The sequence below is a fragment of the Pipistrellus kuhlii genome, unplaced genomic scaffold (assembly GCF_014108245.1).
Source record: "Pipistrellus kuhlii isolate mPipKuh1 unplaced genomic scaffold, mPipKuh1.p scaffold_m20_p_3, whole genome shotgun sequence".
Lineage (NCBI taxonomy): Eukaryota > Metazoa > Chordata > Mammalia > Chiroptera > Vespertilionidae > Pipistrellus > Pipistrellus kuhlii.
The window spans coordinates 33,512,156-33,537,783 of record NW_023425529.1 but is presented as its reverse complement, the minus strand read 5'-3'; the positions used below and the strand labels follow the sequence as shown (position 1 = coordinate 33,537,783).

General features: G+C 37.6%; 1 protein-coding gene across 1 annotated transcript in view; it reads left to right on the top strand.

Moving 5' to 3' along the window:
- The window catches only part of SYT10 (synaptotagmin 10), a 62,228-nt gene that overhangs the window by 24,030 nt on the left and 12,570 nt on the right, over positions 1-25,628 (top strand). The window contains exon 3 of the mRNA XM_036458657.2: positions 8,706-9,273. Within this exon, the coding sequence (XP_036314550.1) occupies positions 8,706-9,273 (568 nt within the window). The remainder of the gene's footprint in view (positions 1-8,705; positions 9,274-25,628) is intronic.

Sequence of the window (25,628 nt, the reverse complement as noted above, 5' to 3'; positions counted from 1 at the left end):
ACAGAGGGTTCTTTTTAATATATATTTAAAGCTTCATTTTGTATTGCTTCTTTTTAGTAATATTAAATATGTTCTCAGAACTTTATTTGTAGATTGAAAAATACCAAGATATATTTCCCAACTTAATTAATAGCTTCATAACATTTCTGTAAATAGATATTAGAGCAAAAGCAATTATTTGTCACCTGTTATGATTTATATATATATATATATATATATATATATATATATATATATATATATATATTAACATGGAGAAAGGGTTAGGGGAAAGTGTTTTCAGAATAACCTTTGAATCTTTATTTTATTAATTTCAGTTAATTTATAGATTGCTGATAAGTAATTTGAACAGAATAAAAATAGATTACTTAAATGAATTTTAATTATTATATTGCATAATTGAGAGGAAAACAGTTTTCCCTCTAAACAACTTTTGTTGTTATTAGATTGTTAATGAAATGACTAAATTTTTTGGGGGGAAAACATTCAATTAACTTATTAATTCAGTGATATTTATTGAACACTTGTTATGTGCCAGGCATTTTTCTAAACATTTGATATATATTAAGGAACAAAATGACCAAAAATTCCTACCCACATTCTTGTGAAAAAGAACCACACAACATGTAAATTACAGGATGTATTAGAAGATAATAAGTTCTATAGAAAATAATAGTGCAAAATAAAGAGATTGGTGGGTCTAAATGGGAGAGTGGGTAGCATTGTAATTTCAAAAATGACAGTCAGTATAGAATTTGCTGAGATGTTTTGGAACATCTTGAAGTGGTGGGAGGGTGGGCAGGAGAGTGCCTGGGAGAGCTCTCCATGCAAAGGCCCTGAGGCTAGAACTTGCCACTTGTGTTCCAACTGCAGCCAGGAGGCCAGTGGCTGTACCAGAGAGAGTAAGACGGAGAATGCTGGGGAGAAAAATCAGAATAGTAACAGAACCTGAAACATTTGAGCTAAAACATTTTTGGCTTTTACTCTGAGTAAAATGAGAAGCCACTAAGGGTTTTTACTCAAAGAGGTGGCATGATCTGACCTATGCTTTGAAAAACTAATTCTGTTGTTTTGAGAATGAATCTTGACAGAGGCACAAGGATAGAAATAGAAAGGCTATATAATCCAGACCACAGGTAATGGTAAATGAGACCAGGAAGGTGGTATTAATGATGGTGAAAACTGGCTGGATTCAGGATCTATTTTGAAGATAGAACAAACAATATCTTTTTTTAAAATATAATTTTATTGACCTCAGAGAAGTAAGGAGAGGGAGGGGAATAGAAACATAATGAGAAAGAATCATCGATTAGCTGCCTCCTGTATGCCCTTCACACACACACACACACACACACACACACACACACACACCCCACTGGGGAATTGAGCCTGCAACCCTGGCATGTGCCCTGACTGGGAATCAAACTGTAACACTCAACCACTGAACCACTCTGGCTGGACTAAACAGAATTCTTTGACAGATTAGCTGAGGCATATGAGTAAAAAGAGGGGAGTCAAGGAAGTCTCGGAGGCCCTGGCCTAAGCAGCTGGAAAGACCAAGTTGAGATAGACAAGATTGTAGATGGGATGAGTGGGAGATTTATTTCTGTTGAGTTTCAGAATTCTATTAGAAATCAAAGTAGAGAATTTAAGTAGGCAACTGGATAATACTTGAATTCTGGAGAGAATCTGTGATACGTATATAAATTTGGGTTACAGCTAGTGTCCAAAAATAGTAGATATCATCAAAGAGGTGATAGTGGACTAAAAAAGAGAGAGAGAAAGAGAAAGAGAGAGAGAGAGAGAGAAAGAGAGAGAGAGAGAGAGAGAGAGAGAGAGAGAGAGAGAGAGAGAGAACCAGAGATGAATTTCTTTTTTAAAAAAATATATTTTATTGATTTTTTACAGAGAGGAAAGGAGAGGGATAGAGAACTAGAAACATCGATGAGAAACATCAACCAGCTGCCTCCTGCACAACCCCCATCGGGATTGTGCCCACAACCAATGTATATGCCCTTGACCGGAATCGAACCTGGGACCCTTGAGTCCGCAGGCCAGGGATGAATTTCTGAAGGACTCTAGTGTTAAGACACAACAAACACACAGTAGAATGAGAAGTAGAGATGCATGAAGTAGGAGGGAAGCCGGTAGGAAATAACTCAGAAGCCAAGCTAAGAGAGTATGTGAACAACCAAGAGTGACTCCTCTCTTCCCAGCTTGGTTGAGGACTATGGATTGACCTGTGAGTTTAGTCATATGGGGGAGACATGGGTGATGTTCTCAAGATCAGTTATGCCGGAGTTGGGATGTGAAAAGCTAATTAGAGTAAGTTCAAATAGAATGGGAAGAGATAAACTGGGTGGTGAACATACCATCCTTAACTCTTTCAAGGAATTTGCTGCAAATGTGTTAGAGAATCAGAACAGTACAGAAAGAAAAAGTGAGGTGAATAGAAGATTCCTTTGAGATAGGAGAAATAAGTGTATGCTGTTATACTTATGACAATAATCTTGCAGGAATTAGAGAGGAGAAGATAACATGAGAGAAAATGGGAATTAGTCTACTACAAGTGGAGAGATTGACTTTAGTTAGGAGCATTGGTGGTTAATTTAATATCAACTAGAAGGCAAAATATATAAGTACAGATTCAGATAGGAGTGTTGATGAGGTATTGTGAGTCTGGAAAGTTTCTGTTCTTTGCCTCAGTTTTCTTAGTGAAGTGCAAAGTCTGGTCATCAGTGGAGACGTACTGAGGAAGAAGTTGACCAATGTGTAAAAAAATATGGGAAAGCGTGAAATAGCCTTCTTGAGATCTAGGAGATTTAAGAGAGAGAATGGATTGCTGTGCAGCATTAGGGTCAACATGAGAAATGTGGTCTTGAATTTAAAGTGAAACCGTGAGAGTTGTTTTATGTTTTACTCCAGTCAGATTCACTTGCATACGTGCAGGTGTAGCAATGATGGAAAATTGAATTTAACTGGTGCTGTGGTTTTGCTCTAGAACTAAGAAAGTAGAGAGCAATAAGGGAATTGGGGATGTGTGCGAAGAGTGGCTTTAATGACTAATCGTGGGATTGAAACTGGGTAAAAAGGGAAAATTATATTAAGGAATACGTGATTATGAAATGGTAGTAAGATCTATGGATTGGAGGTTCTATTAAGTTGGAAAAGTTGAATAAGTTGGAGTAGAAGAGATGAGATGTTATCAGAGAGAGGCATGCATCAAGTAATATTGACTATAGCTACTTTCAGGTGTTCAGATAAGGTGGGGAAAGTTTTCCTTCACCATCTGTGAAAGTACTTGGGTGGTGCTTTCCTAGATTTGAAGGGAAAGAATGGAATCAGAAATAATCAAATGGCCTACACTTGGATTGGTTGAATATTTGTGTGACACTAAATAGCCACTTATCTCTGTCATTCCAAAAGAAAGAAGAGAAGAAAAAGCAAGCAAGACGATCTGTGTTGTCATGGTAATAGTTTAACATTGTAATAATTAAAGCTTTTCTTAGCTGACTAGCTCAACTGTGACTTAGAATATGCACTATTTACCCTGTAATTAGGGCACTGGCTTACTAGAACAAAAATGTTACTACCCTGATTCCTGTTAGAAAGGAGCTCTTCACAGCTCTACAAGTATATTCTGAAGCATAAGAAAGAAATTACTGATTTTTAGGGAGAAGGGTAAAAGATTAAAATTTAATTATATTGAAAAGTATAAGTGAGTGTGAAGTTAGGGAACCAATCTATTGATATAAAAAAATGAGGAATTAATTTTTAGGGGGTTTCTTTTATGCTCACAAAAAATAAAAACTGGTGCATAAGTGAAAGTGATTTTTGATAGAAATATTAGATTATTTTAAAATATTCAAAATCTAGTAGGAACATTGAATATTTAAACTGGGTTATACCAGGCACTTTTAAGAATTCATAATAATATGAACTACCTGTATGCCTTTTTACATTCTTATTTCATATGTACTCTCTGATAGTTCCTTGACACTAATTTAGTCTCTGATTTTGATCTAGTATATCTCAAGGTCAAAATATATTTAATAGTATTATTAATGCATTTAAGTGGGATCAATCTGTGTAGCAGATTTTTTCAAGTTTAATCCAATAAAGATAGATATAGGTACAGGTATTGATAGATATAGATGATATAGATAGATAAAGACATAGATATAGATAGATACAGATATATGCAGAAATTAAAATATTGGGTCTTAAATTCAGTATCATTTTAATTAGGAGCTAATTTCCTCATAAGAATAATCTTACTATATTTCTTTACATAGAAATACTATTTTCATATCTTAGTTTTCAAAGTATAATACAACATAATTACCTTACAAACTTCTTTTTGGTACTTAGTGTTTTAAAATATGTTATTTCATATAAAATAAAAACTACAAAAACTGTAGAATTAATAGGAATTTTGTATATGTAATTATCATAACTTAGAAATTAAACATCTTTGCTTTCTTTCAATTTGTGGTAACTAACCAAAAATATTTAAAACATCTCTAAAAAAAACTCAAATTATTTTAACCAAGTAAACTTTGTACTTTATTGGATTAAATAATGTCATATTTCATGTGTAAGTAGAAAAACTTAATAGATCATATACTATAAATATTGTTAATTATTTTATTCCAGTGGCCTGGTGCATGAATTTGTGCACATTGAAAGGAAACTAATTAGAAGAAATATTTTAATATCACTATTTGCCCTTTCTCTATAATAGAAGTGTCAGCCAAATTCACAATCAACAATGACAAATCGAAATACACAGATGCGATTGGCACCAACAAGAGTTATATATATATATCATGCATACACGAGTCAACTTAGCCTTTTATATTTATACTCGAGACCCAGTGCACAGATTCATACACTGGTGGGGTCCCTCAGCCTGGCCTATTCCCTCTCTCCAGCCGGGGATCAGGCTTAAACCAGCAGTGCGACATCCCCTGAGGGATGAAGTAGTGCACGAAGTGACAGGTGGCTAGGGAGGAGCCTGAGCCCAGGCTGGGCACCACAGCGCTCCCACTCATCCAAGCCCCGCTGCTCCTGCTCCCACCACCACTCAGTAAGCTCGCTGACCCCCACTGAGTAGCACACTGACCACCAGGGGCAGCTCCTGTGTTGAGCATCTGCCCCCTGGTGGTCAGTGCGCATTATAACTTCTGGTTAAATGGTTGACTGGTCTAACAGTTGCCATGCTGGTCAGGGTTTTATATCTATAGATAGAATAAACTTGCTTAATTATACCTGCTTTCTGATGTAGCTAAACTTTTTCCAGCCAGGGAGGCACCCAACTTCTCTTTCAGATAATTGTTAGCAACACAGCAATAAATATCAACATGAAGCAGATTATTATTGTATTAATAGATCATGCAGAGATAATAAAGCGTAAAATATTTAACTGCAGCAGTGTTCAACTATATTCTGCCTAGTGAGAAAACCTGAAGTAATTTTCAAGGTCCACCATTTCTTCTTTCCAGTCCAGTCAAGTTTCTAAGCTTTCTAAATCTCCTTTTTTTGGCTAATGAAAAGAAAATAGGATTCCACTGAGTCTCCTATCTACTGACTCCAGGACTTAGGTTGAATTTGTTTCAATACAACTTAAGCATTTTTTATGGTGTTCAATTAATTGTTTGGTATTTCAGTCCAGTTAGAGAAAATAAGCTAATTAAATGTAAGAGAGTGAACTTGGAACACCTCAGATTATAATTTTTATTTAAAAAAAATCTACTTTATTAATATACATAATAATGAATATTAAATATTTAGACACATAAAATTATCAAAGAACCACAGAATGACAGAGAATCATAGAAATTAAATATAAAAAAACACTTAGAGGTCAAGCATCTCACCTGAGACAGAAATGCTTTTGTTCAACCTCTATCTTTCTACATTTCCTGTTTAGGAAAGTTTATTACCTCTCCATTTTAGACAGCTCTATATAAAAGAGTAATATGAAAATTAACCATTACTCCGCTATACTCATAGGCTATGCCTACCAGCCAATCAGGAGCGAGTATGCAAATTAACCCAATCTAGATGGCTGCAGCCACGGAGCGAGCGGGAGGCTTGCGTTTCCCCAGCAATGGAGAAAGCCAAGCTTTCCACATACCCTGGCTGGTCCAGGCCTCCACTCAAGGTTACAAATTTTCAATTATAGAAGATAAATAAATCCCAACAAACATGGCTGTAGCCATGGAGCAAGCAGAAGGCTTGGCTCTGCTCAAGGCTACAAAGTTTCAATCATAGAAGATAAATGAATCCCAGATACCAGGACCTCTGCTTGGGTCATTGGGGGGCATGCCGGCCTGCCCCACCCTGATTCAGGAAACCTTTCAGGGAAAACTAGCTGGTCCCCACCCATGCACCAGGCTTCTATCCCATCTAATAAAAGAGTAATATGCAAATTGACCATCGCTCCATTACACAAGATGGTTTTCACATGATGGTCAGTAGGAGAGGCCAGTTGGGAAGAACCAGGCTTTAAGGGAGGACAGTTGGGGGCGATCAAGCGTGGAGGAGAGGGCAGTTGGGGAGGGGGGTGAGGCTGGCAGGGGAGGGCAGTTAGGGGTGACCAGGTTTGTAGGGGAGTGCAGTTAGGGGTGAGAAGGCTTACAGGGGAGGGCAGTTAGGGGCAAACAGGCTGGCAGGGGAGTGGTTAGGGGATGATCAGGCTGGCAGGCAGAAGTGGTTAGGAGCAATCAGGAAGGCAGGCAAGCAGTTCGGAGCCAGCAGTCCTGGATTGTGAGAGGGATCCCAGATTGGAGCGGGTGCAGACTGGGCTGAGGAGTCCTGCCCCCTCCACCCCATGCATGAATTTTGTGCACCGGCCTCTAGTCTCTTTATATAAAAGCCTAATATGCAAAGTGTCCCCTTAGGAGTTCCATCGCTCATTATGATGTGCACTAACCAGTAGGTGATGGTACAGAATGAAAGAAGGACCTGGCTGGCAGGGACCACACCCATGCATGAATTTCATGCAGTGGGCCTCTAGTGTTTAAATGTTCCTTTATATAAGCCAAAGTCTGGCTACCTCTAACTCCCACCAATCTGATTAATTATGTCATGACATTCCTTCAGATATTAGAAGACAGCCAGCATTAATCCCATTTTGTTCTCTACTTCTGCTTCTTAATCTTCTTTCTGGATTTAACAGTCTCAGCTCCTCTACTTCTCAAATGGTTAGGTATTTTACTTCTGGATATTTACTAACTTTTTGTTACTCTTAAATGAGTCCTTATGTGTGCATCATGTATTTATTAAACAATGTCATCAGTATTTGTGCTATAAAATATGTAGACCTGATGTAGACAACAGGTAAGTAAAGAATTTTGGAGTAAGTGCTAAATAGGTTTTAAATGTAAGAGAGAGCTGAAAGGAAAGTCAGCTGAAAGCTGCTCTAAGAAAACAAAGTATAAGATGATGAGGATCTGGATTGTGTAGCGATAAAAATGGAACAGAATGGGCAATTATATGTGGTGTTTCAATGCAAACATTATCAGGATTTAGAAAACTGAGTAAATCCCATAGATAAAGGTGATTCAAAGCATACAGTTTCCTAACATGAGTGACTGGTAAAAAATGTTAACACTATTGTCAAAGACTAGTATAGAGACCTAGTTTGAGAGCAAATCAAGAAAATAACAAGTTTGCTTGAAATTGAGACAAAATTAGGACATCCATTTAGAACTCTCTCTTGGAGATAATAGAGAATGAAACTGGAAATGCATGTATCTGAGATATATCTAGATAACCATCAGATTCAAGATAATAATTGTAGTCTAAGAACTGATTAGTTTAATGGACAGATAAGGAAAGAAAAGAACAAAAGACCTGGGACTAAGTTTTGAGGATGCTCACTCCAGAAATCAGGGAAGGAAGTATAAGAGTAGCAGATCTTAATGTCAATCACATTTACAAGACACTAGTAAGATTATAGAGCTAATGTTCTGGAAATCTTGACTAGGTGAAACTATAAGAAAATCAGTTTGAATTTTAAAAACTTGATTATGTTATTATGTCTCAAATTCTAAAAGTCTACACTTTGTTAATCCTTATAATTTCTAAGGATTCACTCCCTGTTGAAAAAAGGAAAATGTACTTATTTGGGCTGCCACAACTTTTTAAAAGTAAATATGCTTTTTAAAAGTAAATAGTCATTTAGTTATCTTAAGTATTAGAAATAATTAACACTCTATAAGAAAATTAGGACTAACACTTTTTTATTTTAATGCTCCAGTCACTGAAACATGGAATCCATGAGACATAAATATCCAGATGAAAAGAAACCAGCCATCCGTATGATGTTTTTACACAATGTTTACATTTGGTTATGCCCAGACAATTGATGATTCATAGTATTTTGTGAAATAATGAATTCAGTTGGTAATTGCGTTTCTTTACAACTAAAATTACAAAATTTCAAAGGACATAAATATTTGCATTTTTGTGTTTCCAGTGTTTCTACAATTTTAGGAGACCTTTCCTTTGAATTATTGCATTTCTGGTTTTTCGTGTGTGTGTGTGTGTGTGTGTGTGTGTGTGTGTGTGTGTGTGTTTTATTGATATAAATATAATGCTTCCATTTCATGGGAGTGGGGGACAGTTTATATGCCACTATTAGATATTGTCACCAATAGTCTGCCTAAATGGTCTTGTGTGTATGTTTGTGTGTACAGCCACAGTTCTTTCAAGAGACATCTACCACGGCAAATGCACGTGTCCAGTGTTGATTTCAGTATAGGCACAGAACCCGTTTTACAAAGAGGAGAAACAACAACCAGCATTGGGAGGATAAAGCCAGAGCTCTACAAACAGAAATCAGTCGACTCCGAGGGCAACAGGAAAGAAGATGTCAAAACCTGTGGGAAACTTAACTTTACCCTCCAGTATGATTATGAAAATGAACTTCTGGTTGTTAAACTCATCAAAGCTTTAGATCTCCCTGCTAAAGACTTCACAGGAACGTCTGACCCGTATGTGAAGATGTATCTTCTCCCAGATAGGAAAAAGAAATTCCAGACCCGCGTGCACAGAAAGACTTTAAATCCTCAATTTGACGAAACTTTTCAATTTCCTGTAGCATATGATCAAATAAGCAACCGAAAACTGCACTTCAGTGTATATGACTTTGACAGATTTTCTAGACATGACATGATTGGAGAAGTGATTCTTGAAAATTTGTTTGATATCTCTGATCTCTCCAGGGAAGCCACAGTATGGAGAGATATCCATTGGGCTACCGCAGTAAGTAATAGTTCTACTAATATATTGCTTTTTATTTGACCTACAGTGGTATATAAAACAAAGAATTACCAAGCTTATTGAAATAAGTTTACAAAGTTGTGGAATTTATGTGCAAAGAACCTGCAAAGGTAGGACTTGATTACATCTAAGTAAAAACTCAGGCATCTAACAGTACATACTAGTAGCTTACATTAGTGATTGGATAAATCTTTAAAAAATGTTCTTATAAGTTACTAAAAATAATAGTTTTTCTAAGAATACCAAAACATCAATCAGAAAGAATATATGCACCCCTCTGTTTATAGCAGGTCTATTTACAATAGCTAAGATCTGGAAACAGCCCAAGTGTCCATTGAGGAATGGATAAAAAAAGCATATTCCATAAGTCATGGAATACTATTTAGCACTAAAAAAGAAGGATTTCACCCTTTGAGATAGCATGGAGGGACCTGGAGAGTATTATGCTAAGTAAAATAAGTCAGTCAGACAAAGTCAAGTATCACATGATCTCACATGTGAAATCTAATGAACAAAATAAGCTGACTAAAAGAATAGATCCAGAGACATAGAAGCAGGGAACAGACTGATGAATTTCAGAAGGAAGAGGGGAGGTAGGGGGTAAGAAGAGATTAACCAAAGAATTTATATGCATATATGCATAACCCATGGACCCAGACAATAGTACAATGAAGACCTGAGGGGATGCAGGGTGGAGAGGTCATTGGATTTTTTAAATTGGTCATCTATAATACTTTCAATAATAATGATACATTTTAAAAAATAAACATAAATAAAATAAAATATTTATTTGTCACCTATTCTCATCACTTATTTACCTCATAGTTAATATTGATGTATTTCCTCAGATCAAGCCTAAAATGTATTTTGGTAATATTTTGAATGGTCTTTGTTAGGTTTAAAACAGCCCATTTCTTCAGAAGCATTTTTGGAATAGACACAATTATAGTATTAGAAATGCTGAATGGTCAACAAGTGATTTTGTACATTAGAAGTTTTTACTACAAAGTGCCTTTTCTGATTACAAAATAACTTCAATTTGAAAAAAAACATAGAGTTAAAGTACTCTATAATGCTATCAATCTATACTAATAAAAGGGTAATATGCTAATATCTTCATATTTTAAATCTTTGACTTTATTCTTGTGATCCTCTAGTCTGCTGTTGGAATTCTGTATATTATTATTTATTTCAGACAGATATGCTTAATTTCTAGTTGGTGCTTTTTTATATCCTCAAAGGACTCACTAAATTTATCGGTGGTTTCTAGAAGATTCTTGAATAACCTTATAACTGTGGTTTTAAACTCTATATCCAGTAGTTTGCTTTCCTCCATTTCTGTCATTTGTGATCTGTTTCTTTGTCTCAGCATTTTGGCTGCTTCCCTGTTGATAGAGTGGCTTTGTGTGCTAGATGTCCTATAGGGCCCAGTGGCTCAGCCTCCCAGTTACCTGAGATAAACACTCTTGGTGCACCCCTTTGCGGGCTGTGTGTACATTCTTATTGTAGTTAAGCCTTGGTTGTTGTTGATATCACTGGGAGGAACTGACCTCCAGGCCAATTGGCTATGAGGATCAGATGTGTCTATGATGGGAGAACTGTGCTCGAGACACCCTTTTGGGGCAGGACTTGCTTCAGTAGGGCTTTGGTGCTCACTGAGTCTGCCCCTTGAGTATGTCCCTTATGGATCTGAGGAGTTGTAATCTGATGGTCCCACTCTGACCATAGGGTACACTGGCTCTTGGATCTCTCAGGAAGCACAAATTTAGCTCTGCCTGAGGCCACCCAGCAGGAACTGCAGATTCCATTTCTTTGTTTGTGGTTTAGAGGTACCCAGATGAGGCCCAGCTGTGAAGCAATGCAAGCTGCTGTGGAGCCTTGGGCCTTCTTTTGGAAGTTCTAGGGCTCTCTGACCCAGCTGCAGTTTGTTAGGTAATTTTAGATTGCAAAGGGCCAGGCCATTCATATGCAAAAGCCTCTGTGCACAGCTGGAGTGGGGTTGTAAATTGGGTGGGGCGGGTCTCAGGGAATATAAGGGGCAGAGCAAACAGCAATGGCTAACCTTCAGCCCTGCCCTAAGAGGCCCCCAGGTCTCAATGTTCTGCGGTAATCTCTGCAAGCACCTCAGAGAGAAAACTGCCCTCGTGTTCAGACCTGATGCCAGACAGTCCAGTGCCCTTCCCCCCTCGCTCCTGTATGAGTCTGGGTTCCCAGAGTCTCACCCAGAACTGGAGTTCAGAGTAGTCGGGAGCTTGTGATTTCCTCCTGATTGAAAAAGACAACCGTGACCTCAATTGCCAGTCCTTTCCATGCGTACTCTGTACCTCCGTACCTCTGCACTTTATTTCTGCACCTCCTTCTGAGTCTCAGTGTGCTTTTCTCTCTCCTTCTAGTTGTAGAATCTCTACTCAGCCAGCCTTCCTGTGGTTCTGGATGATGTCCGTGTCAGAAATTCTATCAAATTGAAACAAAAGTTACACATTTTATATTCATAATTTCCTTACTAATAAATTATTTTTTACAAGAAGTATTTATTTTTAAATTTTTTAAAATTTTATTGTTTAAGGTATTACAAATAGTAGTACATATATCTCCTTTCCCCCCCCATTGACCTCCACCCCCAGCCCTGCCTCCCCTACCTTCCTGCACTTGCCCTCACTCCCCAACCCAGTGTATTGCCTCTGTTGGTTGTGCTTACATGCATGCACACAAGTCCTTCGGTTGATCTCTTACCTACCCAACCCTCCCCCACCTTCCCACTGTAGTTTGACAGTCTTTTCGATGCTTCTTTGCTTCTGTCTATTTTTGTTCAGCAGCTTATAATGTTCTTTATTATCCATAAATGAGTAAGATCACTGACTGGCTTATTTCACTTAGCATATTGCTCTCCAGTTCTATCCATGCTTAATCAGAACTAAGCATATTTAAAAGTTAAATTAGTGCCACCAGATTTAGACTTAATTCAAAACTGATGCCATACTTTTTAAATAAATACAGAATTGTTAAGTAAGCACAGTGTGATATTTTGATTCAGTGAAAGAATATCATCAGAACTTAGTAGTGAAAGCTAACCATATTTTAATCATGATATTTGTTGTTGTTTATAAAGCAGGATGGTTTTTTTCCATATTATTTGTATCTACATAATTTACAATCTAAATTTCTTCATTGTTCTACCTCTAAAGATTATAATTGCCATCTGGCTCCTCCCTCCACATGCCTCTCTCTTTCTCTTTCTCTCTCTCTCTCTCTCTCTCTCTCTCTCTCTCTCTCTCTCTCTCTCTCATTAAAGCAGTGTAGCCTATATGGCTTTGAGCATGTTACTAAATCTCTCTAAGTTGTAATTATTTTATCTGTGCAATGGGAATTATGACAAGGCAAGAAGGCCAACCTTATTTGTTAAATAAACTAAATAAGACACGCCCAGGCATTTGTAAATTCTCACTGTATGTTAACTCCAAAGTATTAGCAGAATGATATCTCAGGATACATTTTAGGTTGTTGATGTAGCTTACATTTTAAGTAGGAAAGTAGATCTTGGTGCTTAAAATGGCTGTCCTATTACTAGGGAAGGAGCTACCTGTAAGTTGTGTTTTTCTACTTGGGTCAGAAAGTTTTGTGTGAGAAGTAATTTAAATCTTTTTAGTTACTGTATGCTGTGACTCTGTGACTCATGTCGCCTAGCATGCCCTTGATTTGACTCTTCCCTTTCCACTAAGCACTTCCTCCTCTGTGTTCCTTCACCAGTCTGTACATGCTCTTACAAAGTGCACCTTTTAAAACCTCAGGAGCTAAGGATGCTGGGTATCTTCTGTGTGCCTTTTAGGCTCACTCTCCACTGTTCTCTTCCCTGTTTGGTGCCACAGAGGCTGCCTTATTTGGTGCCTAGATTCTCTGCCCTCTTCAGAGATGTGAGGTCAGGAGGAGAATGACATTTGGATATGTATTCTCTTCAGATCTTCCTCTGTGAGATTACCCCAGGCTGGTATGTCCTTCACCTGAGGTAGTTCTTCTCAGAGTAGACTTTTCGCTTGAATCCAGGTAACTGTCCCCTCCCTTGCCCTTTCAGACTTAGGGGTCCTTACAGCCTCTCCTGTCACCAGCCTCAGGACAGTTGCACCAGCTCTTATTTCCTACTCCCTGCTCACATCTCTAAATGGTCCCTTGGTTAGGTCTAATCTGTTCATGTCTTCTGCTTCCTCCTGGATCCCTGACTAATAACCTGAAAAAAGAAAAATATTCCTGATTACAATCAGGTTAATTTCCTTTAACCACCTAGGATGGTGCCATGTAACTGTGATACTCTGTGTGTTTATTACCTTGGGAGACGCCAAATTAATTCCTTAAAATCTTGATATCAAGACAAGTCTTTTCTTCCACCATAGAAAGTGAGAGGGAGCCATGACCATTGCTAAACCTCCTAATCTTCATGACACAGAAAATTTCAAATGAACTCTTTAAACTGGAATGTCACATTTCATCAGAATTTTTAAAAAGCTAGAGTTCCTGTCACTTAAACTTTAGACTTCAGTCAAGAATAAGACATTATTTATTTAGAACAACCTGGAAAAAATATTTTACATTCATTTTATAGGATTTAAAACACAGATTTATCTATTCAATGTCTTACTTTAGAAATTTAAAATAAAAATTTCAGTGCTACTTCTAAAATTATATATCTGACCCTTCTTTTTAGGTAGAATCTACTGAATAATTTAACCTTTTCTTAATAGTGGTGATCTTTAGCACCAGGAACCATTACAATACATTTTACAGCAGGCTTTTATTTCTGTTGATTGCTCTTCTATTACACTGTTTTATCTCCACTAAAAAGGTACATGTTTCCTGCATTCTTTACATCTCCAATTTGTTGCTTTTGGATTGTATAATAAAACACCTAAATTGGGAGACTTGTGTATAAATTAAATAAATAAATCTTAAACAATGCCCTGAGATCTTGTTCTCAGAGTAAAGTGCATGAGATTTGTAACAGGTCAGGAGTGTTTTCATATTAATTTAAAAGTTCATGGATATGAGCTGAGTAAAATTTCTGAGAAGTCTTAATGTCTAGATCATATGATCATATTATAGAACTGGTAGAGTTCAAGTGTGATCACTCCATTTTATAGTTTTAAAAATCACTTAAATTCACTCAGATGATTAAAAAAAAAAACCAACTAGGCTCTAAACCTTTAACTCTTAGTTCAGTGTTATTTGCCTTGACTTATATAAAAATATTACCATGCTAAAAAAAAGTTGGAAAAGATTGACTATTTTAACATGAAAGTTCAACTTTTGACTTACAGAATTGAAATCATAGAATACTTAATATAGTTTTAATTAAATAAAATGTTAATGATACGACAAAATATATATACATGATCTTTACAACTTACAATCTTATGAAATCCATCTTAACAATTTTTCTCTAAATTCATGGATAACTAAGCAGTAATTCTGAGCATCATTCAAACAAGCAGTAGGTATATCAGTGTTACTTCAGGAAATTTGTAGGCAATGTTTTTTCTTTCTCTTAAATGTAATTAATGAAAACCATATAATTGGGAAATAACTTAACTGGATCATTTGCATCTTGCAGTATTTTACAACTTGGAGGTAGTAGGATAAAAGGAGAAGCTTTTTAGCCCCACAGTGTTTTAATAACATATAATGTGTTGCAAGTTTTAGGAGTTTAGTATATTTCTAAAGGTACTGTTGAGCTAACCTATCTCTCTTGCATGTAACTATTTTAGTCATTAATTATTAACATGCTACAGTGAAAAGAATATGCAGTTCAATTATAAGTGTGAATGTTCAAAATATTCTCCTCCATAATAGAAGGCATTAAACAGTTTCCTGTAAATCAGGTCACTGATTTTCTAATTTCTAACAATTTTTCATCTGTTAGCTTTGGCATCTAAGATCATGAAAACAATTTTGTCTCCTTCTCTGACTAGTAACATTTTGAAGCACTATTTCCATTAGGGAGGGTGCAGAGGGGAAGAGAAAACTCCAGAAAGTGAAGTGGGTGTTCTTTAACTAGAATCCTGGCTCTGCTGCCTTCTATCTCGCTGACTTGAGTAAGCTGCTTAGCATTTCTGAACTTGTTACTTCATCCATTAAAAAAATAGGTTTATAATAATATCAAATCCATATGATATCTTGAAGTAAACACGAAGTTTTTGTAAAATTTAAAGTTGCAAGTGTCATAATCTTGCACATAAAAAAAACCAAACTATTCGCTACCTAGTTGATTTCTAATATCCCCTTTTCTTTCATGTCTTAAATATCTCACCCTAACATTTAAATTTTTTAAAAGTATACCCTGGTATATTTTTTAATGAGTGAGTGATATTTGTTCTGTACTATTTTTTAAAAAGTATGTTATTGATTTTTTTACAGAGAGGAAGGGAGAGAGATAGAGAGTTAGAACATTGATGAGAGAGAAACATTGATCAGCTGCCTCCTGCACACCCCTGACTGGGGATGTGCCCACAACCAAGGTACATACCCTTGACTGGAATCGAACCTGGGACCCTTCAGTCTGAAGGCTGATGCTCTATCCACTGAGCCAAACTGGTTTCGGCTATTCTGTACTCTTTAACTTAATCTTGAAATTGAATAAAATACAACAATGTAAAAGATTATACCATGGCATATATCGCATGAGGTCTTTCCATAAACTAAGTAAACCAAAGATCTTACTGACCGAACATCAATTTTATTGATGTTTTCAGGGGTGCTTTTAATTTTTTAAAACTATGCACAATCCCATACCCCATGGTAAGTAAAGGGATGCTTTACAAATGTTGTAGGCACCTATCAAATCCCAGACTACAGAAGAGCATAGATGGATAACAAAAGCAGAAAATTATGCCAAATAGATTGCTATCATACCAAGTAGACTGCAAATGTTTAACTTGTGACCTAGTTATATGGAGAGAAGCAATTGTTATGTCTTGCTCATCCAGAGAAAATAATAGCTAAACAAACATTTGTAATAGAGGCTTGTTACCTGCTCTGTCCACTTGTAGAACAAGCCTGTGTTTTTTGTTTGTTTTTTAGAAGAAGCATTTTAAGTTCATCAATTCAACCAACTTCTGTTTAGTTTTTCTATTTACCACCCACTCTCCTGGATGTTACAGGACATAAAATGTCCCCATTCTCTGAGTCCTACTTTGTAAGAAAGAAGACATGTAATAATAACAAAGGAAATACATAATATGCCCAATGAATGCAAGTGCTTTAAGAAACAGGAGGCAGAGTAGGGGACAGGATGTGGCAGTAAGGCCTAGATAGGGTGGTCAGATAAAGCCTTTGATAAGAGTGATAACAGATGAGATCAGAAAGACAGCTGAGGGTCAGATTATTGAGAGGCCTTAGGACATGGAAAAAACTTTGAATTTTATTCTGAATGCCTCTGTAGATTATTCATGACTTTTCAGAAATTAGCGTAGTCTCATTATCAATAAACCCTGGCTACTACGTGAAGAATAGACTTTGGGGAGCAGGAGTGAAGCCATGTGAACCAATTTAAGGTAAACTCGAGAATTGTGAAGCCAAGTTCATCCAGTCCAAGGTTATGTCCAGCAATACTGACAGGATTCTTTTCGTTAGGGATTTTGTAAAGGCACTTAAAAGCATCGAATGCTCCAAGGAGAGCTGTATATTAGTGCAGTTTATTACACTAGTTTCTATGCCCCTATCTATAAATAATGATTAAGGTTTGAGAATAAGCCTTTAGCCCTGCTCACTAAGAAGCTTAAGATATATTTTATCCAGCCAAAACTGGTTTGGCTTAGTGGATAGAGCATCGGCCTATGGACTGAAAGGTCCCAGGTTCGATTCCGGTCAAGGGCATGTATTAATACATTGGTTGCGGGCACATCCCCAGGAGGGGGTGTGCAGGAGGCAGCTGATCGATGTTTCTCTCCCATCGATGTTTCTAACTCTATCCCTCTCCCTTCCTCTCCAAAAAAGCAATAAAATATTTTTTTTTTAAAAAGATATATTTTATCCAGTATGATAAAAGGGAAGAGTTCTCATCAGATTTGTGTCCTCAGGAAAGATTCTTTCCAAAAATCGGTTCTTTTTTAAAACGCCGCGGGACAAATTGTTAAAAATCGGTACTGCCCTGCCAAAAGCAGGACGTCTGGTCACCTTATCTTATATCCTAGGTTGCTCTGGTCCCAGTGTCTGAATTGGGCTTTGCCTCAGGCCCCTCTCTGCTTCAGGCTCCTTATATCAGAGGTATAATAGTTATGAGACTTGATTTGCTAAATCGGGAAAGGCCTCAGCTCCATCTCTACAACCGAGCATGTCCTGGCTGGCGGTGGCTAAGTCCACAGCGGTGTGGGATAGAATAAGAGCTAAACCATTTTGGCAGGCAGAGATATTTCCCACTTGCATTGGAGCTGAAAATGGTCCTCCCACTGAGCAACCACATGGCAGGATTAAATAGCATCCCTGGCAACAATTGCTCTGAGTTGCAGCTGTTAATCACTTAATGCTCCTTGGGGTTTGTAATTACCCGGTCTCTGACACTGCGGTGTTCTCTGCCCTTTTCTGCCCCGAGTTCAGAAAATTTCACCTGGATTGTGTACCATGGCCAAGCACAATTCCTAACAGTATATGCTTAATGCAAAGGGCATCTCTCCTTCTTGCAGAAAAACAAGCAGGTCCTACTGAAGGGAACCTGGTAGCATTTTCTCTGTCTTCAAGTGGAGATGGCAGGAAAAAAAGCCATCAAGGGAAATGTGATAGAAAACTCCAGGAATCTAAGTTTCCTGAGAGAACCCTCCTTTGCCTCTTCCGGACCCCACCCTGATTGAACAGGATGAAATCTAATTTAATCAGAATCACCGGGAGAAGAAAGGGCAGGAAGGAAGTGCTGTGTGAAAACTGGAGTTCTTTGAAAGAAAAGGAAGGAAGCAGGCTAGAAAGTGAGGAAGGGTTAATTATGTTAAAATGTTAATTACACTTCCTAATTGTATACCAAGATAGGAAGCATATCAAACAGCTCCCTCCTTCTCCTGTGCCTCTTGGACTCACTAGACAGCTTCTGCTGCTGGGTTGGAGGAGGTGGTCAGATGTTCAAAGACAAAAAGCAATGTACACACCTTAGGGATACATTTGGCTCCGAAATGCCAATGTGCTATGGAATGACAGCACACAGTATGCCAAGTCACACTAGACCAGAGGCACCTGTGGAGAAATAAAGTTCAATAAAACTAATCGATAAGTATCCTCTAACTTCAGCTCCCCAAACCATAAATATGTCTTTAAATGGCTCAGAACTGTTATGACTGTTAGTGTATTGTAACTCTCAGGGCCACAATATACAGACATGCCCTTGCACAGCCCTCAGGGGTCCCACTCACAAAGCCCACCACACCCACAAACAGTGTTGCAATTTGCTCACTTGTCCCCCTGCTTACTGAGTAGCCTTCACTCTTTGAGCAGCCATCCCTACTGCCATTGAAGTCATGATCAGGCCTGATGCTTTTTCAATTTATTCATTCACTTCTTCATTCAATAAACTTTGTATTAAGCATCAACCTTATGCCAGTCAATGACCCCAGAAGAATTGTTTTAAACAAGAAAAAAAAAAGTAATGTTTGAATATCTACTATGTGTCAGGCAGCAAATGAAACCCATGATATACATTCTCTTTTTAGATTAGCCCCTTTAAATCTAAAGGCAACCTACCCAGGAAGTTGTTATTGGCTATGGAAATGCATCTCATCCTGACTGCAGAGAAAATCAGGGTTGACCTGAATAAGTATTCTGAGGGGTCCTGAGAATGCGGCCAGTGTGTTGCCATTTAAATTGTGGTCTGGCATTGCCAGATCCTGTGGTCTCTGATTGCCTTCTGTTTCTTGTGGGACATTCCAACCCTCAAAGCTTCTTTATATGCATTTCCTTCTGTTTTTAATTCCCTTTACCTTTCCTCATTCTTAAAGGTTCAGATTAAATGTCACGCATTTAATTACCCTGAAGTCCTCTGAGATCCTCATAGGAAGAATCGGATACATTTTTTATCTCTGTTCCTATAATTAAAACCCAAGAATTTCTCTTGAAATCACTTGCAACAATGGATTAAAAAAAATCAACAAAAACAAACAAACGAAAAAGAATGTATTGTAAAATTAAGCAGACATGTATTTTGCTAGCTTGTTTCTTGATTAATTACTTGATATCCTGAGAAGTTACATGACTTATTTAAATCACCTTATAATGAGAAACATTTTGTCTTGATCACCAGTGTTCCCCCAATAACAAGAACATTGCCTGGCATTCTGGATGCTCTCAATAAGTAAGAGTATGCTAATGAATGAAAAAATGTTTAAAGACTGACATGGCATTTGATATCGCTAGAGGGAAGAGTTTTGGAGTTGTGGAAACATCACGAGAAATTTGTAAGGTGAATGTAGAAAAACACATAGGGACCAGATTCTTAAGAACCACATGTGTAATGTGGAGGTGAGTGGACTCTATATTTCAGGCCCTGTGTGTCCAACACATATCAGAGATTAAAAAACAACCCCCTTGAGATTTTTAGCATGGCCAGCCAACAATATAAATGATAATCATATTCATTATCTTGTAAGGTCTTTCCTTATGATCCCCAACCAGATCAACCCGGATGCACACTGCCTTAAGGACTGCATCCTCCTCAGCTAGCAGTGCATCATCTGGAAATCAGGACGATACCCATTTTGTATGACTATCTGCTCTTGAACTTGAAATCAAGTTATTAGCACCAGTTGATCCTTTGTGGTCTTTCTGATGAAGCTACACCAATTCTTTAGCAAACAGGGCTTGAAAATGCCTGTCCCTACATTCCTAAACATGCCTGAACTGTATGTGCTAATTAATCTTCATTTTGCCAGTGCTTAAAATGAAAAACTTTTAGAAATAAAGATAAATTCGTTCATCTCTTTGAGCACCCTCATGCTACACCAAAAAAGCTGAGATCGAGTGAGGTTAAGCGTTTTGCTCAAGGTTAAATGCCATAATCTTTTTTAGGCAAATGGGTGGTGTTCATCAGAGAGAAGTAAAAATGTTAGGGCCCTTTGAATCCAGTAGAACTTTCTGAGTCTGTATGTCACTCTAGCTTCATTTTATGAACAGGTGGATGAAGGACTAGAGTAATGTGATGAAGAATCTCGTTTGCTCTAGTAACTCATTGTTTAACAGCGTGTGGAAAACCATTCATTCTCTTGCCAGCCAGGAAATGTAGAAGGCAGGCTGCATTTAGGGTGCTAAATGGATTTGATGGCTGCTGTCACCTTGGCAACCAACTGCTTGTTTAATGGTGTGTGTTTTTTCCCCCAATAAGTCTTAATGATTTTTACTTTCTAATATATCACCAAATTCAAACCTTTCTTCAGCCAGCATCTTCCCACACTGGTTTACTTCAATGCCTTCCCTCTTCTATCTTTTTCCATTCTAGACTAGCTTTCTCAAAATAGACATTTTTCAAATGTTGTTACCATTCCTACTAACTATAGTTCTCACATACATCGTTATTCCTCTTCTTCCCGCTAAATCCCATCTGTTTAATTTTTCGAGCTCCAGTGTAACGATTATTCTCCTCCTGGAATACTTCCCGTGGCTATCACACCTTGGAGTATGGAGCTCTCAGTGTGCCTTCTCTGGGTCTCTTACACTCAATTGCTGCAGTTCGAGCTTGCTATTAGTTCTGTTAGTTCTGAAATAGGATGTACAGTGCAACTATTTGTGTACCAATTTATTTTTCCAATGGTTTTTATTTTGGTGGAATAGTGCATGGAACAAAACTACTTTACCACTGTGACTTCTTTGTTTGTAAGATTGACAATAGCCCATCACCCAGCTCTGTCTGTGGAGCCAGAGTGAAGAAATCAAATGTATAGACCTTGACCCAGCCAGAAGACTGGGTCAGGGTGAATGTTCAATCAAATACATTAGCGTGTCTGAAATGAGAGAAAGTTCTTAAAATACTATATCCTAGACTTTATAGTCAGCTTTCAAATTATTATTTGCCCAAAGATACCAGTGTTTTAAAATGTACTATGTAAAGTTCATATTTATATAGAATTACAGTAAATAAAATTACCCATAAAGAAACATTTCAGAAACTCAAAGCTTTTCATTGTAGGCCAAAATTACTTCAAACATTTTAAGGATTTTAGATTTAAAAAAAAAAACTGTAAAAAATAGTGTACATGTCTATATCTTCTTGAACAGAACATTTAGGATATTTTCCCTTAGCTTGATGACTCAGAGTCATCATTTTGAATATTAATTTTTTTTCAAGTCTGTAACAAACTCTTGTTTGTAAGTTGCTAAGGCATTAATGTTAGTTCCCCATGATACAAAATGACCTAGATTGCTATCCTTTTCAGAATATTGGCTTCTCTTTTATATGTATGGGGTCTTTGCAGATATCATTTATTTCTGTCTCCACTAGATCTAAAGCTAAAAGTTTTCCCACCTCCCATTCCATACGAGTTTTGACCTGATATATATTGAAATACTAAGTAAACATTCTTATTAGAATTTTGTCTAAAAGAAAGTAAATGGGTGTTGAATAAGAAATGACGTAGTCTCCTTAAATAAGAGGCTTATTTACTGCATAATTTTTTTTATATATTTATGCTTGTTGTTTAAACACTGTTCAACTTATTTCCTGGTTCTTTGCTAGGCAGCAGAGGGTCCAGATTGTTGAGACTGAGTGTGGCCTTATAAACATAGTGGTCTGGAGCAGAGAGAGAAGAGGCAGCAATTAGAACTTGACGGGCTCCCTGGAATTGGGCCATCAACCAGGACAGACTCGGTGGTGGGCAAGGACAGACTCGGTGGTGGGCATTGGGGATCAGTGCACACCAGCTCAGAGAACTGTGGCTAAAATCCAGAACTCTGCTGCTACATCTGCTGGAGGACCTTTTTTAAGGTCCCATAACCATTTTTCTTCATTAAGTTCATTTTTCATGATTATCTCTTTGATCGCTTCCAGGTTTTAAAAGTTGAAGAATAATGGCATTTACCTTAGAGAGCATTCTGCCCTTTTCAGTATGTAGGTAGTCCTAGTTCTTCCACAGCTATACTTCCTGAAGGATCATTTAGTCTACTGAAGAATGAAACTTTTGTGCAATTATCATGGATGCATGTTATAAATCAATTTTTACCACCCAGTTCATTCCAATTAAAAACCCCAAAAAAACTCTTGACTACATGTAGTTTAAATATTAAAGTAGGTTTCTTATTACTGGATTAGGCATAAAGCCAGCTAGCTTGTTAATCGGAGCTGCTCAGAGATCATGCTTTTTGTTTTCCATATATTGGGGCTAGTTCTTTGGTCAACTCCTCACTTTAGACTCTGTGTTTACTAATACCTGTTAATAACGATCAACATTATGTTGCATCTGGATCCATAGGAAGGGTCTTTGAGAGATAGGACCAAACATGATGAACTTGCTTTGTTTCAGCTAGTAAGCATGTCATAAACCCAGAGAAGTATAAAATTACTCCCTCTGATTACTTAATGTGTAAAAGTAAATCCATGTCAGTCAGACACATGAAAATGTTTTGTTTACGAATCCCTTTGGGTGCCTCTTCACACTTTTTTTGAGTTTGCACCTGGTGCACTTCCCATTGGAGTCCGAGCATTTCATCTCTGAGATCGTGTCTCCTATTTCATTCCTTGCTCCTCCATCACCACCGCTCACCCCCATGTTTCTCGGTGGAACTTGGTACCTTGCTCTACATTCATAATTTTTACCAGCTGACAACACAATATGCTGGCTCTCATTGATGGTTCCTGGGAGGAGGAATACCCAATGCAGGAGGGGGATGGCTGCTGACAGGAAGCTTCAGCCTCTTGACTAAGCCTAAAAGAGCATTTGGAAAAAGAGATAGAAAGTGAAACAAGGAGAGACTCATCAGATAAAGACAGAATTCAGAATTATTTTATTTGCCCTTTGCAGACTACTCTTCCTTTTCAACTGAGATCTCCAAGGGCAGAATCCTGCCACATCTATCTTGGTGTCTGTAGCACCTACCGGAAGTAATACTCAGTACTTGCTTGGTGGTGTAAAGAATGAATCCTTGGCAGGAAGCTGTTTTCCCTGAAGCCTCCCCTATTAAGTCTTGCTCACTACTTTGGGTCTGCAACAATCCAATAGCACAGAAGAAACCCAGTTGGATATAACTTTTTAATAAAATACTTATTTTTAATAATTTTCTTAAAAGATAATAATTGCTTCATCTTATTTTTTTTTTTTATCCAGTACTTACAGAGCACATGATATGTTTAAGGCACTGTTCCATGAAATAGCATTACAGCAATGATAGCATCTTTTACCATATGCCAGATACTGTTAAATAAGTTGGGGTTTGTTTAGAGTAGGGGTGTCGAACTCAATCAGAGAAGGGGCCAAAATCTAAAATCCAGCCTAAATCGCGGGCCAAATGGTTTACTGAACAGTCATAAACTGTCATTGTGATGAAAACGCAGCGGAGTGCAGTGATGACAGCACGGTGCGGGCCACATTGCAAGGCCTGGCGGGACGGATTTGGCTCGCGGGCCTTGTGTTTGACACATGTGGTTTAGAGCATGTGGATTAAAACCCTGTGGTATGGGGATTTCTCTCAATTTAAAAAGAAGTTTCAGAGACTCAAAGCTTACTAGTAATTAACTTTTGTAGGATCTCACAGGTGAGAAGCAGAAAACAGGAGTCAAAACTAAGTTTAACTGACTCAAAGTTTATTCTGTTAATTATTTGGCTTTACCACTTCTAGACCATGAGTAAAGAAATGGGGATACATAAATCAGAACCTGATCCTTAAGAATATGTCTAATAAATGATAATAGCTTGTCCTGAACAATTTTTGAGAGCCTAGTTCTTTGACCTAAATGCATAGCAACCTATTTCCCCCAAATTAAATCCAACACAGAGTGTCTTAACGAGGAATGATTTGATTAAATCCTGTAAATGACTTTTTTAAAAAAGATACATATTTTATTGATTTTTTACAGAGAGAAAGGGAGAGAGATAGAGAGCTAGAAACATCGATGAGAGAGAAACATCGACCAGCTGCCTCCTGCACACTCCCTACCGAAGATGTGCCTAAAACCAACGTACATGCCCCTGACCGGAATCGAACCTGGGACCTTTCAGTCCGCAGACCGACGCTCTACCCCTGAGTCAAACCAGTTTCAGCCTGTAAATGACTTTTTGAGAAGAATCCTAAATGCACATTGTTCACACTCATTTTCATTTGTCCACAATCTATGCGCCAATGACAGCAAATACATCTATATCAGGGCACTGTGGACAGTTTATAAATGAAACAAAGTAGGTCATTTTTTTAATCCAGGTTACTTAATAATCTTTTCATTCTTTCAAAAAAGTGCACTGAGAGCTAGCTATGCATCAGCCATTTCAGTAGGATACAAAAATAAGACAGGCAAGAACCCTGCTCTTATATGTGGGAACCAGGGAAACAAAAAGTGAATTTCAAGGATAATTCCTGATAATGGTAACTTCTGTGGGGGGGGAAAAATGTGAGGGATCTGTGAGTAGGGTGAATGCAGGATAGGAAGGGGGAAGGCCTCATGGGAGAGATGCTATTTGAGCTGAGTCCTGCATGGTGAAAAGGAGTCATGTGAAGATTTACAAAATAGAAAATAGAAAATTCAAGACCAAAAGCAAGAACAAAATTTATTTGTTTGAACACCAGAAGAAGAAAAAAAGAGGCAAAAAGGCTTTTGTATCTGCATCAGAGTGAGCTGAGGGGAGAGCCACGAGATAGAGTTAGAGATAAGCGTGGTCCAGATCACACAGGGTCCTGTATGTATTATACAACCTTGTAATGCATTGTCCAAAGGCATATATAAGAATAAAATAGGATGTTCTTAATAATTACACCAAACAATAGGTAGAAAGCCAGAATTTCCCAGATACACCAGGATTTATAGTTACCCCACTTATATGCCAGATAAATAATACCTTTAGATGGTATTAAGTAGGAAAGTGAAATAATTCGATTTGTATTTATAAATAACCTCATTGACCACAGTATGAAGATTAACTCATGAAATGGGAAGTCAATTTTAGAGACGAAATAATCCTGATAAGAGGTGAAAATGGTGATAATGGCTCGAATGGTAGTAATATAGTTGAAAAGAAACTCAGTAATTTGGGATACATTTGTATATAATGTAGATAAGACATGGGTTGGATGTAGGCATGAGGGAAAGCTAAGAATAAAAGTGACTGCTAGCTTTCTGGCTCTAGACTCTGATGAATTATGCAACTATTTGCTGATTGTGGAAGTACTGACAGAGGCAT